The sequence below is a fragment of the Sturnira hondurensis genome, unplaced genomic scaffold (assembly GCF_014824575.4).
Source record: "Sturnira hondurensis isolate 20B ecotype Veracruz unplaced genomic scaffold, ASM1482457v3 Scaffold0006571, whole genome shotgun sequence".
In the NCBI taxonomy this organism is placed as follows: domain Eukaryota; kingdom Metazoa; phylum Chordata; class Mammalia; order Chiroptera; family Phyllostomidae; genus Sturnira; species Sturnira hondurensis.
The window spans coordinates 3,225,728-3,244,840 of NW_028079202.1; the positions used below are offsets into that span (position 1 = coordinate 3,225,728).

The following is a 19,113-nucleotide window of genomic DNA, read 5'->3' on the forward strand; positions in this document are numbered from 1 at the left end:
CAACCCAGGGTTCCAGTGTGGGAAAATAAAGCCTCAAAACCTATGACTGAAAAAACATGTGGGAGTTGAGGAGGTGAGAGAAACTCCCAACCTCACAAGGGAGTTTGCTAGAGAGACCCACAGGGTCCTAGAACATACACAAAACCACCCACCTGGGAATCAGCACCAGAAGGGTCCAATTTTCTTGTGGGTAGTGGGGAAAGTGACTGAAAACCAACAGAGAGCTGAACAAATGGCATTGTTCTCTCTTGAACCTCCCCCACCACATACATTTCCATAACACAGCAGCATGCATTGCCTGAACCTGGAGAATGCCTAAGGCTCTGCCCCTTACTAGTAACAGGCATGCTGAGATGCCCCCCAAAAATGGCCCAAATGAAAGAACAGATCAAAGCTCCAGAAAAAAATGCAATTAAGCAACGAAGAGATAGCCAACGTCTCAGATGCAGAGTTCAAAACACTGGTAATCAGGATGCTCAGCAGAATTGGTTGAGTATGGTCACAAAATTCAGGAAAAAATGAAGAATATGAAAAGTTAAATAAAGGAAAATGTACAGGAAACCAACAGTGATGGGAAAGAAACTGGTACTCAAATCAACAGTTTGGACCACAAGGAAGAATAAATACTCAACTAGAACAAGAATGGATAAACAAGAATTCAAAAAAATGAGGGGAGGCTTAGGAACTTGCAGGAAAACTTTAAACATTCCAATGTCTGAATCATAGGGATGCCAGAAGGAGAAGAGGAAGAGCAAGAAATTGAAAACTTGTTTGAACAAATAGTGAAAGAGAGCTTTCCTAATCTGGCAAAGGAAATAGGCTTCAAGGAAGTCCAGGAAGCTCAGAGAGTCCCAAAGAAGTTTCACCTAAGGAAGCACACACCAAAGCACATCTTAATTAAGTTACCCACGATTAAAGATAAGGGGATAATCTTAAAAGCAGCAAGAGAAAAGGAGACACTTACCTACAAAGGAGTTCCCATAAGACTTATCAGCTGATTTCTCAAAAGAAACCTGGCAAGTAAGAAGGGGCTGGGAAGAAGTATTTGAAGTCATGAAATGCAAGGATCTACATCCAAGATGACTCTATCCAGCAAAGCTTTCATTTAGAATGGGAGGGCAGAAGAAATGCTTCCCAGATAAAGTCAAGTTAAAGGAGTTCATCATCACCCAGCACTTATTATATGAAATGTTAAAGGAACTTATCTAAGAAAAAGAAGAAGATAAAAATATAAACAGTAAAATGACAACAAACTCACAACTATCAAAAACCAAACCTGACCCCCCCCAAACAAAACAAAACAAAAAACAAGAACAAACTAAGAAAACATCTAGATCAGGAGCAGAATCACAGAAATGAAGATCACATAGAGGGTCAGCAGCGGGGAAGGAAGGGGAGGAATGGGGGAAAATGTACAGGCAATAAGTAGCATAAATAGCAGGTAGAAAATAGAAAAGGAGAGGCTAAGAATAGTATCGGAAATGTAGAACCCAAAGAACCTACAAGTACGACCCATGGACATGAATGAACTAATTGGGGGGGGATGTGGGTGGTAATGGATATGTAGGGCAGAGGGGAATAAAGAGGAGGAAATGGGATAACTACAATAGCATAATCAATAAGATATATTAAAAATAAAATAAATTGACAGTTATTTAAAAAAAGAAAAAAATATTTATAAATCAGTTTGGCTAATTTACAATCATGTGATATAAAGTGATCATAAATCTCCCAGAGTTTCTAAAGGAATTCTCATTAGACTTTTATTTTTAAAATAATTAAGTAGTGAGGATTGCTATGGCTAAAAGTTTAGGGGTCCAGCTAGGTTATTTAGCCAATATTATTTAAGTTACAATTTTGATACCATTTTATCTTTTTAAAAAGATTTTATTTATTTATTTATTTATTTATTTATCTTTGGAGGGGAAAGGAAGGAGAGAGAGAGAGAAATGTCAATGTATGGTTGCCTCTGGTGTGTCCCCTGCCGGGAACTGGCCTGCAACCCAGGCACGTGCCCTGCTGGGAATCGAACTGCAGTCATCTGGTTCGCAGGCCCGCACTCAATCCACTGAGCTACACCAGCCAGGGCCAAAACATCATTTTATCTTAAATACACATGCAGCTTGTATGCACCAGATTCATAACTGGGTTGAATTAATTTAATGACTAAGTTGGGTTTCCTCTCTCTCTCCATATGTGTATGTATGTGTGTGTACATTTATGTGTGTGTGTATGTATATATATATATATATAATATCTCAAATGATAAATTGCTTTTGAAATACCTTAATTTTTGATGATCAGTGATGCCATCCAAATTAGGGGGGGAAGTTGCTTGTGATATGTAATGATTTCAATTCTCCAAGTAAAACTGATATGGACTACGATATTTTTTTGGCATAATATTGCATGAACAAATGAAGTAGTAGTGGAAGTGCTGATGACACAACTTTAAAATATCATCAGCTATAAAGTCTTGCACCACTGCTTTCTTTACATGCAGAACTTTGATAAACCTATTTAACAATGCTATGTGTTTTCTTCCCTCTGAGTAAGATTCTTCCTGCCTGCTGTGATCGACAATTACTTTTTTTCCTTGAGAACATTTCACAGGAGAAATAAAAGCTGTTTCCATCACAGTCAGGTCCTTTGTTTCATAAGACATTTTTTAATTAGAAGGACTGAGGAAGGTTGTGTTTAATGGCTCTGCTGTATTTTATTATTGAGGAGCCATGATTTCTTGCTTCTGAGAAATGTGTCCTGGCCCCCATGCATTTAAGACCGTGCTGTCAAAATACACACATACATGATTGATTACCCAATTTATTAGTAATATTGTATATGCCATCAAGTGCAGTTCAAATGATCTTGACAGGTACAGAAGAGTACCACTGACAGGTGCAGCAATACATGTCTGGCTTAAGATTTCACGTGTTATTATAACTTTTGACAGAGTGGCAGGTTGATAAATTAAAATGACAATTGTAGCATGAGGCTTGAAACTTAACCACTTTAGATCACAGAAAATCTGTGCACTTGCCAGAGAAGCAGCCTGCAGGGCCTTGGGAAAATAATACAAGCACTGTTGCTGAAGGAGTCATTAATTTTGTGGTGGCACTGTCTGAGTCTAAAAAGTAAGAAAATAGGTTTTTAGAAGGGGAAAATGGCTTTGTCCTTTTATGTTTGTTTTCTTGGAGACCTAGAGGAAATTGAAACCACACCATCAAAAACAGGCATTAAATTGGCCACTGGTGACTCCATAATGACAGACAGGTGTGTTTAAAGCTTAGAAACAGTTTTTTGTCACCCTTCCCTTAGTTTTGATGCTACATCTGGACTTCAGCACATCCTATGGTCATGATCCCACAAAGTTCAACTAAAAAACCTCTAAGACATCACCCCATCACTCACTTATTCTGATATTTGTAAAGACAATATTTTATTAGGCATTTTCTTTTTTTTTACAGATTATATTTTTGACAAATGAAAACTGTATATATTAAAGATATACAATGTGATGCTTTTCTATGCATACATATTGTGAAATGATTTCCACAATCAAGCTAATTAACCTATCCATCACCTCACATAGTTCTTTTCTAGGGGGTGAAAACACAAGATCTACTTTAAAAAAAAAAAGCAAATTTCAAATATAAAGTACAGTGCTATTAATGATAGTCACCATGCAGTATGGTAGTTCCCAGAACTTGAAGCTTCAGTGTGTAACTAAACTTCGTATTCCCAGTTTCCCCGCCTCCTTGGCAACCACTGTTTTACTCTCTGGTTCTTAGTTCAGTTTCCACATATGAGTGAGATCTTGCAGTATTTGTCTTTCTGTGTCTGGCATCTGACTTATTTCATTTACTACAATGTCCTCCAGGTTCACCCATGTCATGAGAAATGGCAAGATTTTTTTCTTTTTAAAGGCTGAATAATATTCCATTATATAAAAATAGCAGTCATGCCCCTCTGGTTTTGACTGAGTAGATAGGTCTCAGAGATCAGGAGATCAAGCTTTGCTGGGCCAGGATCAGCTCCTTCACAGAGCCAGTGCCTCAGAAGAGATCAATACAATTATTGGTATTTGCATTCTGAATGTGTTTTTGAATGCCTGTTAGCCAAGCTTGAAAACAAATATATTCTGAGCTATATCAGTAGAAATTTTAAATTAGTCTGAATTATTTAAATTACTGTAATACAGTTAAAAAGCCTGAAAAAGGTTTTCACTCACACAATAAATAATCATTCTCATAATAAGGCCATTCATGCAAATATTCATCCACTAAGAGCTCATGTGAATCAAAGTTTCAGTTCTAAAATAAAACCAATTCATATCAAAGTCTTCTTTTAAAAAGGTCAACTTCAGAAAAATGGCGGCAGAGTAGGACGGAGCGATTCCAGTTCTCGTACCCCTGGGAGAAAACCCTGGCAGATTTACTGAAGAACAGTGCAATCAATTCCCCAACCAACAATTCCCCAGAATTTATGAAAATAAGAGACCAGAGATAGTGACGAACCAGATAGCTACAGGTCATTGGGGTCTCAGGGACGCGAGTAAGGATGGAGGCAGCCAGGCCGTTGGCAGCCATTGGCTGGCGCATAAAGACCTCAGAGCTGTGGCTGCCACAGTGGTTGGGGCCCAGAGGCTTCCACCTGCACCCAGCGAGAGGGGCGTCTGCCACAGAGGACTCATCGGGACCCCAGTACCTGTGAGTAAAGACAAAAGCAGCAGTGGCAGGGCTGGCTGCCCTTGGGAGCCAGGCACCCCAGAGTAAAGTCAAAAGCAGCAGCAGCGGGACCAGCAGCCATTGGCCAGCACTTAAAGACCTCGGAGCTGCTGCTGCTGCAGCTTCCAGGGCCCAGAGGCTTTTGTCTACGGCCAGCATCAGGGCATCTGTCACAGAGGACTCATCAGGAGCGAGAACCTGTGAGTAAAGACAAAAGCAACAGCGGCAGGGCTGGCTGCCCTCGGCCAGCCCGAAACGCCTCAGAGCTGCGGCTGTCGCTGCCTTAGGGGTGTAGAGGCTTCCATCTGTGGCCAGTGCCATGGAGGACTCATAGGGAGCCCAGCACCCAGTGGAGCATTGGGCCAGCTGTGGGGTCCTTGGAAGAGCTGGCTCCCTCCCTCACCATCTAGGTGGGTCTGGGTGGCAGAGACCTGTCTGCCTAGGTGTGCAGGGAGGGTGGCAAGGACAGGGGACCATGTTCAGTTGCGATCTCTGTGGTTGCCAGCCTATCAGCCTGCCAGCCCAGGAAATTTGAGAGGAGCATTGTCCTAACCAGTCAGGTTGGGGATTGGACTGGGCTGAGAGGCAGGCTTTCTGGAGAATTTTTTATTGGAAAGTGGACTGAGGTGTTCTCATGTGAAGGCAGCTTGACTTGCTTCTCACCCAGCCACAGGACTGGGAAGGACCAGGACCCGAGTCCGTGGGACTCAGGCAGCCTGTCAGGTGGGCGGGGGCCTGAACCCCAGTCTGGTAGCCTGGCTGGCAGGAGGGTGTGCGCCTGGGCCTACAACCCAGCCCAAAGAGGGGTTCTGCTGAAACCAGAAAAACCGGACTGGACAATTTGAAACCAACAAGGAAGGAGTTTTGTTTTTTGTTTTTTTTAGCTTTCTTTTAAACTTTTTAAAAACTTTTTTTCAGTAATCGTATATTTTTTAATTTTATTGTTGCTGTATCTTTCAGTACTCTGTTCCTCTCCTTTCTTTTTTCCTGTTGTAGTCCTTCTTTTCACCCCAAACTTATTGCTTTTTCCTCACTTCTCTTGCCCTTTTTTTGTGTTTGTTTGTGTGTTTGTTGCTTTCTATGCCACTGTAAATACTTCACAATACATCTCTGAGGTCTTAGCCCACTTTACAGGTTCCTGAATTCTATTACTGCAGTGATTAACTCTACTTGTTCACACGCTACACCTATTTACTATTCTTTACTCTCACCTTAACTCAAAATCTGACCACCTGCAACCTCACTGCTTTCTAGATACAACTCACAAGCCTTCCCTCCCCAACAAGAGACTTATCTTTGGTCTATCCTTTCTTAAAAGTGGCAAATTGGGTTAAAGATTACACTTAACACTGTATAGAGCCTAAAGATCTTCTATCTCTTCTCTAGTGGCTGTGACTGTAAATATCATAAAGTACTCTCCTGCTGTCATAAACCATTTTGCCTCCCCCTCCAGCTGATCACACACACACAAAGAAGGGAGTAGGTGGAAGTGGAGAACATAAAGATACCTGCGGAAGACTATGCCACTGAATTTCACAGGTATTCTACCACAGAAGTTCACATCATAAACCTAGGGAGTCAGAAGAGATCAATTTAAGAAGCTGAAGCTAACAAGAAGAGTCTCATAAGCAATGGGAAGACAAAGAAACAATGCCCAAATGAAAGAAAAGGTGGAAGTCTCAGAAATAATGTCAGATGAAAGAGAGGCAAGTCAGCTATCAGATATTGAATTCAAAGCACTAGTTATCAGGAAATTCAAAGAGCTCACAATGAGCTACCAGAAACTAGAGGGGAGCTACCAAAAACTAGTGGGGAGCTACAATGAGCTCTCTGCAAACTACATCAACAGGAAAAAGGAAATAGAAACTATCAGCAAAGGCCAAGAGGAAATGAAGAATAAAATTTTGGAATGGAAGAACACAGTAGAAGGAATGAAAAGCAGGATCGATGAGGCAGAAGATCTACGATTTGGAGGACACAGTAGGAAGAATCTCCCAGAAAGAGCAAGAAAGGGAAAAGAGGCTCAAAAAGAATGAAGAGGGACTAAGAGAAATGCAAGATAATATGAAACATAATAATACCCAAATAATAGGAATACCAGAAAGAAAAGAAGAAGAACAAGGGATAGAAAACCTATTTGAAAGAGTAATGATGGAATTTTTTCCTAATTTGATGAGAGAAAAAGTTACACAAATCCAGGAATCACAGAGAGTCCCATTCAAGAGGAACCCAAAGAGGCCCCCCTTCAAGACACGTCATCATTAAAATGGCAAAATTCTAAGACAAAGAAAGAATCTTAAAGGCAGCAAGTGAGAAAAAGGAAGTGACATACAAGGGAGCCCCAATAAGGTTAGTTACTGACTTCTCAATGGAAGCACACCAAGAAAGAAGAGAATGGCAAGAAATATTTCAAGTAATGAGAACCAGAGGCCTATAACCAAGGTGACTTTACCCAGCAAGGCTCTCAATCAAGATAGAAGGCCAAGTAAAGAGCTTCCAAGACAAAAGAAGTCTAAAAGAATATGCCTCCACCAAACCAGCTCTACAAGAAATATTAAAAGGACTGCTTTAAGGAAAGGAAGGAAAAGAGAGAGACAGAGAGGAACTGTGGTACAAAAATGACAATGAATAAGTACCTATCAATAATAACCTTAAATGTAAATGGATTAAATGCTCCAATCAAAAGACATAGAATATCTGAATGGATAAGAAAGCATGACCCACACATATGCTGCCTACAGGAGACCCACCTCAGGACAAAAGACCATCACAGACTAAAAGTGAAAGGCTGGAAACAAATTTTCCAAGCAAATGGTCAAGAAAAAAAAATCCAGTGTAGCAATTCTAATATCAGACAAAATAGACTTCAAAAAAAAGGGCCATAAAGAGGGACCCAGAAGGTCACTTCATAATACTCAAGGGAAGAATCCACTAAGAAGACATTAACATTATAAATATATATGCACCCAACATAGGAGCACCCAAAGATATAAAGAAAATCCTAGAGGACCTCAAGAAAGATATTGACAGCAACACAATTATAGTAGGGGATTTTAACACCCCACTGTGTAAAATGGACAAATCTTCCAAACAAAATAGCAACAAGGACATTGGCCAGTCAGTAAAAGAGAAATGCCATATGATCTCACCTTTAAGTGGAAACTAATCAATAAAACAAAAAAAGCAAGCAAAATATAACCAGAGACATTGAAACAAAGAACAATCTAACAATAACCAGAGGGGAGGTGGGAGGGGATAACAAGAGGGGAAAGGGTTTTCAGGAACTACTATAAAGGACACATGGACAAAACCAAGGTGGGGTGGAATCAGGAGAGGGAGGTGGCGTTGGTTGCGGTGGAGTGAGAGTGGTGGATGGTGGAGGCACACAACTGTACTTGAACAATAAAAAGAAGATTTCTTCAGGCTGAAAGGTTTTTAACAGTAGCACTGGGTGACCAATGAAAGAAAGAAACATGCTCTAACAATTTCTTTGGACCAGATCAACTTGACCTTCCACTTTTCATGAACTCCAATAAATTCCCTGCTCCATTTTCCCCCAGTATTCCAAACAATTATTTTGATTCCCGTGATTGGAGTGGCTTTCTAAGATTCTTTTATGAGGAGTAGAGGGGGCAGGCAACCATGTGCTCAATGAGTGACAGAAATATACAAAGGCCACAAACAATGTCACAAAAGAAAATTAATGTGCTTGTTTGAAAATCTAACCACATCCATGTTTTTGGTTATTGAGCATGAGTACAGTGACCGCCTAGATGTCATTTTTAAAAAATAAAATACCACACAACTTCTTCAAAGTCAGACATTACATCGTCCAACATTTTCTGAAACTTTACAACATCGACCATAATACTGAGCTTGCAGAAGTCCTTTAACTGGACATTATAATATAGTCAAAGGATTATTGGATGGAGCTGTTAAAAAAAACTTTGCTCATTCTTAACTAGTTCTAAATGCCTGAAAACTGTACATGTGTTCTTTTCAACAACATATTATTATTAGATTATGTATTGTAACTTGGGATGATACCATCAGCTGTCTTTGTGAGTAGAGTAGAGAAATAAAGATGAAATGAGAAAAGAGAGAACAGATAGAGATTTTGGAGGTAGATTTAGAGAAAACAGGGAAAGAAACCCTGAAAGAAAACTGCAAAGATAAGTCGATGGATTAGAAAACAGTGAAGGTGTAGTTGAGAGCAATTTTTAGAACCAACCAGAGCATATGTTTATATTATGAGAATATAGATAATTACTGTCAATGCTGTTTGTTGCATACTGAGGATACACAATTTTTATACAGTCATTAGCTAAACTTTTGAGGTCACAAAACAGGTCAGGATACATGCTACTTAAGTCTTTATAAAATGCAGATTACAATGTTGCTGAAACAGTGATGCATTCAATGATATATTATGAATCTGAATATGGGATTAAATGATTGAAATACCATATCGATAAACCTTGTTAATTTGAATTAAAATTGATTAAAAAATTGAGATTTAAAATATTTAGACATATACTCACCGAACAGATAGGAAAGGCTCCTTTGACTCAAGTCTGTGAAAACATATTTTTAAATATTTTAATATAACAATATGCTATGCACTTAAAATTGCTTTTGCATAAATCTGACAGAATTATTATACTCATTGGTATAAAAATACATAATTTAGCAACAGTCAAAAGCTATCAGGCCCTGGCTGGTGTAGCTCAGTGGACTGAGCACAGGCCTGTGAACCAAAAAGCTATCAATAATATATTAAGACCTAAACTAGACAATTCAGACTCTAGCTGGATTAATGGCGAGGCTAAAAAGAATGAGAAAAATTTAGTATAGGATGTAGCATATGAAGGCCACATTAGAATAATATTAGTCTAATTATGATTTGCACCTTCAAAGAAGCAGCTCTTGGATTCATTGATCTTTTGTATAATTTTTGAAAACTCTATTTCCTTTATTTCTGTTCTGATTTTTATTATTTCATTTCTTCTACTCACTTTGGGCTTTTTTTGTTGTTCTTTTTGAAGTCTCTTTAAGTGTAGAGTTAGATGGTTTAAGCTTTATCTTGTTTTATTTTTTTATAGGTCTGTAATGCTTTGAATTTTTATAGGCCTGTAATACTATTCCTGGGTCCCACAGGTCTTGGGTTGTTGTTTCATTTGTTTCAAGGTATTTTTTTATTTCTTCCTTGAGCTCATTGTTGACCCATTCATTGTGTAATAATATGTTATTTAGTTTCTATGTCTTGTATTTTTCAGTGTTCTTGTGATTGATTTCCAGTTTCATAGCATTGTGTTCAGAGAAGATGCTTGATATAGTTTCAATCTTCTTAAATTTATTGAGACTTGTTTTGCATCCTAACATATGGTCCATCCTAGAAAACATTCCATGTGGACTTGAAAATTATGTATATTCTGCTACTTTGGGGTGAAATGCTCTGAAGATAACAATCCATTTGATCTTATTGGGAAATGCTCTGCCTGGTTTCAGGAGTTGTAATGTCCCCCATGGCTAAGACTGAGTGAGCAACCTCCAGAATGTGAGCCACTAAGGAGACAAAGCTTGTCTCTGGCAGCAAACACTGCTTCACTACCCCCCAATGCATGGTCGGATAGTCAGAGATGGGTAAGACCCCTCAGAGAAGGGCAACCTAACCTGGACACATCACTTGGGAGGCCATAATGGAAGGACTCCAGGAGCTGCAGTAAAGAGGGAGTGATGGACCCTCACCCCCCAACTATTCTGACACAGCCTGAGTCCCCATGTCCTCTGGGAGAAGCACTAATTTCCATCCACTTAGGTGTGCTGTCAATGGCGATGGCTTGCAGCCTTTGGATCAAAGCAGGTCCTGGATCATCAGGTCCCTGTTCAAGAGTCATATGGGAGGCAACTTTGCCCGTAAATTTCCCCCATCCATTATGATGAAAATGAAACTACCAAGACATGATCTGCTCACCAAGCCCCTTCCTCAAGGGGCTTTTATTGGTTTTGTTCGCACAAGAATACAGGTAAGGATAGAACAACAGATAGCATTCAAAGAACTATGAAGGCTTATTCTCCATCTGGGTCAGATACCTAAGGAGCCATAAAACTTAGAGGAACAAACTTCTTGCTTGGGCCCTCATCGTTTAAATGAGAGCATTCTAAACAAAGCAGGTTTCACAGGAGTTTACATACTCTTTCTTAGGCCTGATCACCCTGGATCCTGCTCTAGCTGACAAAGGGCTGCACCACCTTCCCCATCACAGGTTTTCAGGCTTAAGTGGATTGGGGCCAGGAACCGCTTCTCCCAGAGGACATGGGGACTTGGGCTATGTCAGAATAGCCGGAAGGTACCAAGTTTATCTTGCTTGGTACTCTCTGAGCTTCTTGGACTTGTGTGTCTTATTGCTTCACCAGATTAGGGAACTTTTCAGTCATTATTTTTTAAAATAAGTTCTTGATCCTTTGCTTATTCTCTTCTTTGTCTGATATTCTCATAATGTGGATGTTGTTACACTTTATTTTCTCCCAAAGCTTCCTTAAGCTCTTCTCCTTTTTTTAGAATTCTTTTTTCTTTTGTTGCTCTGGTTGGGTTTTTTTTCCACCTTTTCTTCCAAATCACTGATTCAGTCCTCTGCTTTAGATATTGCATTCTTTATTTATGATTGTTTTTTAAAATTGTTTCTGTCTCTTTTCAGTATACTTAGTCATTACTCAATTATATATATGATGAATTGCTTGCCTCCATTTCATTTGGTTTTTCTTTTGGGAAAGTCTTTTATTCTTTCATTTGTGGCTGTTTCTTTGTCTTCCCATTTTGGCTGTTTCTTTGTAATTGTTTCTCTGTGTTAGGTATATCTGCAAGGACTCTAGTGTAGTCCTACAACAGATGCTGCCTGTGACTGGCCCTGGGCAACCTGTTTGGAACTATCAGCCATCCAAAACTTGTGGCTCCCTCTGCTGCACCTGCATGTATGCAGAAAGGACAAGGCTGTGCACTAATATTACCTTTTACCAGCACTAGGCCTGGGGGAGGGTCAGGTAAAGTCTCAGAGCTCCCAAGGATCTGCCTTTGCTCCTAGACTTGATCACTGATCTAGTCACCAGGTCTACTCAGCAGTTAGGCTGAAGGTCCACAGGGTAGGACAAGAGGAATTTCTGTGGGTGGGGATATTGCTTCTAAGGCTGATACCACTTAGAAAGGATTTCTCTGTCTGAAAAAAAATGGTTTCTGCAGTATGGGAAATGACTCAGCACAGGGATCCTAGTAGCTCCCAGTTCTCTCCCAGAAGCTCCCAGCTTCTTCAGTTCTCTCTCCAGAGCCACCAAAACCAGACTTTCCTAATGCATCTCTAGTCCACACTACCCTCCCACTGGTGGAGGCCAGGTTAAGGAGCTGCAAATGAAATTTTGTGCATTGGTCCTTCAGGAGGCTTTCTGTATCTCTTTTTCTTCCTGGCAGGCAGAAACTCCTACTTTTCACAGCTGGATGCTATTAGTGTTCCTTTCCCACTTCTGGTGCTGTAGGCTGGAGAGCTCAGCTTGGGGTTTAGACCCCACACTTCTGAGGGGAACCCTCCCCATAGCCACTAAAATATCCCTTTGTCACTTTAGCTGCCACCAGTAGGAGCCCAGCCAGTCCTCTCATACCTCCTTTGCACTCCCTACCACCTCTTTGTGGTGAAGTAGTTTCTTCCCTCTGTTCTTGGTTATAAAGCTTCTCTCCAGCTACTCTTTAGTTGGTTATTCAGGATGATTTTTCTATAATTTAGTTTAATTCCAGTTTGGTCCTGGGAGGAGGTCAGTGTAACTTTCGATTACTTCTATGCCATCTTAACATCCTCCACACTCTCTCTATTTTCTTATTTTCTGTTTTTTACAGTGTTTTTTTGTAGAAGTTTTTATGTATCTATTTGTAATTATTGGAGTATTAAAGTATACAATGCACAGTATTAAACTGTGATGCACAGTTGGCTACATATTAATTGAATAATTTATTTCCAGTAAGTCTTCCAGCAAGAAGATCTAAACATCATGACATTCCTGGTCACTTAGTGGCAACAATACCACCCAGGGCAGGAGTTAGGTCCCAGATGAGGGTCTTTTTTCCTCCTTGTGTCTCCTAAGAACCAGGTAATTTTTGTAGCTCTCATATACTAAGGGAGAATGTGATTCTGAAGTCTCTGCTTGGTTGTGGCATCTTGAGCAAGCCACTTAATAAATATTCTAGGGCTTTTTTCACAATAAAATAAAGTTGGATTGCATCCAGTGAGTTTTCTTTTTCATAAATTAACTGTATACTCTTTGAAAAGGTAAATCAATGAGAAAAGTATTCCCTTCTAAATATTTCCTAATTAATAGTTAAAGAGACCAGTTGGTAGTTTATATATTGGCCACTTTATTTTCATGTATTTTGTCATATGATTATAGGTTACATGTAGGCAAATATTGAAGCCATTTTTATCTAAATCCTGGTGCTTAAGATTTTTTAAAAAGCCTTCATGTTTTAAAATATCTTGTTTACATATATGTCACCACCATTGTAGGGTAGGTGGAGGCAGTCTGGTTTCCTCACCCAGGTGTCTGTATAGCTAAGGGAAGCAGTGTTCCCATAGCTTTGGAGGGACCTGATAACTAGTGTTCTCATAGCTTTGAGACTGGGTCCAATAAACTGTTCCCATAACATGAAGTGGGCTCGCATGTGCAGAATTATGCCATATTATGTAATGTTCTGACATCTTGCTGGCTTTGTTTCCCTCTAGCAGTTAAACAGGTAGAGACTCCCTGTTGGGGGCAATGATGATGAGGAACAGGCAAGGGGACAGGTGCCACAGTGGGTGCTATGCTGGGGAGCAAGTGTCATGACTTGAGACATGCATATAGGCAGGTAACTTGCACCACACATGGCTTGCTCACTGGTGAATAAAGGCATGCCAGACATCCTAATGGCTCCATGGAAATTATTGCATCTGCACGAATACCATGAACCTGCCTGGCCATGAAGGGTGGCAACACCCCCTCCTGACAATTTCAATAACCATATGATGATGCCTAAACATATAGTTGTCATATGAAAGCTCTTCACAAACCCCAAGTTTCCACGTTGTTTATTATTGCTTCTCTTACCAACCATTTTATTGCTGGAAATTTGTCTACTTATTGTTTAAACAAATTTGGCTTAGCTTTGACTTGGTGTCTTTAGCATTCCATTTCTGTATAAGTACTGATTTTTTCCCTTCCTTTCCCTTCCTTCCATCTAAGTATGATCTGTTTATCTTTTGAGTTTCTCCAACACCTTTTTAAAGACAATCTTGGCACCTTTATCTTATGGGAATAATCCTGTCTGTGCTTCTGTTACTTTTATCTCTATCACTATGACATACTCTCAGGATGAGAGTCCTGGATTAAAAGGTTAACTGAAAGTTCCATAAAAACTGGAAAGAACACTAAACATGCCTCTCTTAGACAAGAAGCTCCTGACAGTTTTGCGTTAAGCCTTCTAATAGGGCAATGCTGGAGAGCTTGCTGGTGCTCTGTGAGCTGAGCAGAAAGAAAATTATCCAGTGAAGACAAGCCCCAGGTTCCAGGGCTCACAAGCATTTTCAGTGGTGACATAGAACAGAAAATGTTAGTGGGAAGCCACCATCAGGCCATCCTACCTCATATGTCATCCTCAGAAATGTGACAAGTGACCCACATTGAATGATGTTGTGCTTTGTAACCAACTGCTCATCTGTGGTCCATTAATTTCCTTAGCCTTGAGGTGATTCAGAGATTTTTACATTTTTCTTATTATATAGCAAATATCATAGCCAGCTCAAGGGTCTGTTGTGAATAACATGAAATTATGTATTCAGAACAGTCTGAAGGGTTCCTGGCACAGAGCCAGCCAGGATGACCACAACTGTATCAAAGATGGGTCATAAGTCTAAGAACTGAAATGGCTGGGATATAGGAAAAAACTCACTTTTGTCATTTTAGTCCTTAAAGTGAAAAGAATAAGTAAAAAAAGAAGACTACTGGGAGAAACATCCCTTTGGAGAAAACTGTTCATCAATTTAAGCCTTAGAAACAGACAATTACATTGCAATATGTCCAGAGAGATCCTTTCTGAGTTTTTAATAAAGTACTTATTTTGTGAAGAAAAGAATTGATTTTATCTTTCCTAAGATTTACTTTTAATAGAAAATAGGTAATGAATTTAATAATACTTCATTCAGGATCCACTAGAATCATGAGTAGAATAACATAAACAAACCATAGCCTTCCAAAAATAGGCGCAGTAGAGAAATAAAATAGAATATAAAATTAAGATCAATATTTGGGGCTAAAGGATTTATAATATTATGTATTTAACAACAATGAAAAACTAAGCTGTATTTACTGAGAGACAGGCATTACTCAAAATGCTTTATAAACATTGATTTATTTAAGCACCATGATACTCTCTGATGTCGATTTCATTGTACAGTTGAGGACACGAATACCCAAAGATACTAAGTGTCTTGCTCAAGGTCACAGAGTTAAAAGGTGGTAGAGACAGGATTTGAATTTAGGTATTCTGGCTCCAAAGTTCATGGGCTCATATCTGTAGATTTAGAGAAATCTGGTATGTCACATCTAACCAATTTGTTTTGTTTGTTTTGTTTACATGTTCTCTATGGCATTGCCATATATCTTCTCTTCATTCTTTTGTAATTCTATTGAGAGATCTTACCTGATGTTTCCAACATTCTGGATGTTTCAAAACTTACGTCTATGGCATTACTCCATTTATGAAGCATGTCTACACATGCCCCTCAACACATCCCAAAGTAAATTCCTTGCCTACCTCCCTCATTGTTCTGTTTAAATCCACACTCAAAGGGATTTCATGTCTCCTGCTGGGAACTGGCCTGCAACCCAGGCAGGTGCCCTGACTGGGAATCAAACCACAATCTTTAAGTTCATAGGCCCACGCTCAAGCCACTGAGCTACACCAGCCAGGGTTAAAACACACTGTTTTTACAAGGCACTTGCTAAATGTGGCCAGAAGATGATACTTTTGACCACAGGGAAGCCCTTGTGATTCTTAGATGTTTTCCTGTACTTAACATTTTGCATATTAAAACATCTCAAAATTCGCCCTGGCTGGTGTAGCTCAGTGGATTGAGCGCGGGCCTGTGAACCACACGATCGAGGTTCAATTCTCAGTCAGGGCACATACCTGGGTTGCAGGCCAGTTGCCAGCAGGGGACTCATGAGAGGCAACCATACATTGATATTTCTCTCCTTCTCTCCTTCCCTTCCCCTCTAAAGATAAATAAATTAATTAATTTAAAAAAATCTCAAAATTATATCAGTATCCTTAAAAATTCATTTATTGCTAAAAGATTAAAATAAGTAAAAATCTTCCATGTGTCATAGGGACAGATTATTCATAGATAACTGCAGATGAATTTTTTAATATCTGCTGAAAATTAGAATCTGTCTTTTGACTCTCCTTTCATCATCTGAAAAGAAAAAAAAAAGAAGCAAGAGCAACCCAGACTTCTACTATAAGGAGCAAGGAACCCGTGAGAAGGACAAATTTCCCTGGTGCTCACTGTGTGGAGCAGCACTGGTCGGTATGGGCACTACATGCCCACCTGCCAAAGGAAATCTGAGCATGATTCAGTGACCAAGAGTTCAGTTACAGAACAGTCCCTGGCTCATAAAGTACAGCATGAGGAACAAAGTCAATAAAATCATAATAACTATGCATGGGGCCAGGTGGGTACTGGAAATATCAAAGGAACTCTCTGTAAAGTACATGATTGTCTAACTACTATGCTGTACATCTGAAACTAATACAGAATAATAGCAAACACAAACTATAATTTTAAAAAAATGTGCTTAGTTCACTGGCCATGACCAGGCACTCTGAGGGTATTCTTGTGGCAGGTAGAAAGGTAGAACCCTTTTCCAGGTGTGGCTACATACAGTGGCACAGTGTTAAAATAGATGTCTAAGGATTACCCCGACTGTAGCTTTTTATGGTATCCTGTCAACCACATTGAGAAGGTTGTGGCAAGACAGAGCTCTGGGAGATAATGGGAGCAATAATTTCCTTAAAAACTTGTATGCTCTGAAGCTGAGAGGTAAAAAAGGTTTTAATTCTTGTGGTAGTTTCTAACTAATTGATGCTGGCTGCTGGGAACAACATGTTCACAAGAATTTTAAGACCTACTCAGGCCCACAGGTGTAAGAGGGCTGTAATTAACCCATGTCTACTTCACAGGTAAGAAAGCAAAGGACAAGAATGTGTATTTATCAACTCTGGGCTGATAGATGCTACAGAAATTTGCTCCAACTTACAAAAGGAATAGAGAGGGATAAAGTCTGCAGGAGAAGCTAGATTTCTAAGGATATAGTTCTTCTCCCAATATGTGCAAATAATATTCTACATTTAATGCCTTATGTAATAGTCAATATTAGGAATGTGACAAGCTAATCTAAGTATTTTAGCACATTTAATACTTACAGTCTCCCTGTGATGTTGGTACCATTATTGTCTCTATTTTTTACATAGAAAACTGAGGCAGAGGGGGGGTTGAGTAACTTTTCCAAGACCTTAAAGATATAAAGTCATAGAGGAAGACGATGACTCAGGCAGTCTGATTAAGACCTTGGTTTCTTAATATTATAGTATATTTAGAACATTTTCCTATATGTTATTTGTTATCCATTCAAAGAACATCAGAGTCACCTAAAAGCTAAGGATTTGTCTACAATAGATTCCATTTCTCTGGAGGAAAAGCAGCTTCCCCTCCATTTCCTGGAATGCATTTTACCAAGGGCTTATGTCGCTTAGCTGAAATGTCTGCTTCCAGCTCTCCAAGAGCTGGAAAGAGCTCACCAGAGCCCCAAGAAAGTTCCATTTACTGTCACCACTATCTGAGTTCCTTACTCCCAGAGACAGGTTAAACAGGTGAATTACACCTGAGGTGTCAGAGAGAATCTCAGTGTGATGCCAACCCTCACAGTCACAAATCTCCCGTGTTGGAAATGGATGCTGTGGCACTCATCTCCCATGTACTCTTCTAACTTTCCCAGGGAATGAATTGCAGCTAGAGGAACAGATATAAAGGAAAGAGAAGACCTTTCTGGCAAGAAAAAAACTAAGCACTGTCATATTCCCCAGGAAAACTTAGAGACTTAGTCCAACAGCCAAGGGGCATGGCTAGAGTAGGGGTGGCCAGGACAGAGGACAAAGTCACCCTTGCTGTGCTGTGACTCCAAAAGTGACATTACCACCTCTCACGCTGGAAGGGGACACACACAACTCTGCTCACCTTTCCATTCAAATAAGAGAAATTATTTTTAAAAAATTTAATTCAATTATTTGCACATTGGTGGATTTGCTCATCTCAGTTCCAATGCTGTGTGGTGAAAGGAAGTAAATTTATGATACACTAGCCAGTGACTGCTCAGCCGTCTCTTCCCCTTGTCTCACGCTGTTCTTGGCTAATAGCTGGTAAATCCAGTGGAGACCTGGCACCTGCCAAGAGTGCTGACAGAGGAAGCAGGTCATCAGTCAGTCATCCCATTTCAGATTTCAATCCACAGTCCTGCTCTCTGCAGAACACTGAGGTCATTTATTTTGTCCCGCCACCAAGTATAAGGTATCAGAGTCAATACAATCCTATTCAGTCTTCTGATGGCCAGTGGTAATATGTTGTGAAGTGTGAATGGTGCTAAATGACATAAAATATGTATTCATATGGCAGCCCTGGTAAATTGAGATGAACAATTGACTTTTGTCCTCACCTCCTTCACCCAACCCCTCACACATCCATACCTTATACCACTGCCCCATACTCACACCTGTTTAGGTCCCAAGTGCAACCACTCTCTCCTCTATGTTCTTTTTTTCCATACTTCTAAAAAGTATATTTTAATGTTATGCTATTACAGTTTTCCCAATTTATTCCCCTTTATCGCCCTTCCACCCTGCACCCCCCCCCCAACCCTCCAGCATTCAACCCTCCGCATGATATCCTTTAATTTAACCTTGTCTGGGAGAAACTTTATCTGTGTTTCCATTCTAAATGAAAAGTTTGCCAGATAGAGTAATCTTGAATGTAGGTCCTTGCCTTTCATGACTTCAAGTACTTCTTTCCAGGCCCTTCTTCCTTGTTAGGTTGGTTTTGAAAAATCAGCTTATGGTTTTGAAAAATCAGTCATATGGGAACTCCTTTGTAGGTAACTCTCTCCTTTCCTCTTGCTTCTTTTAGAACTCTCTATTTATATTTAATTTTGGGTAACTTAATGATGATGTACCTTGCTGTGTTCCTCTCTTTGAGTCCAAATCCTTTGGGACTCTTTGAGCTTCCTGGACTACCTGGAAGTCTATTTCCTTCTCCAG

At 39.8% G+C, this 19,113-nt stretch overlaps 1 protein-coding gene across 1 annotated transcript in view; it reads right to left on the minus strand.

The window, feature by feature from the left end:
• Positions 1 to 19,113, minus strand: part of RALYL (RALY RNA binding protein like) — a 241,752-nt gene that overhangs the window by 109,556 nt on the left and 113,083 nt on the right. The window contains exon 3 of the mRNA XM_037050234.1: positions 9,269 to 9,301. Within this exon, the coding sequence (XP_036906129.1) occupies positions 9,269 to 9,301 (33 nt within the window). The remainder of the gene's footprint in view (positions 1 to 9,268; positions 9,302 to 19,113) is intronic.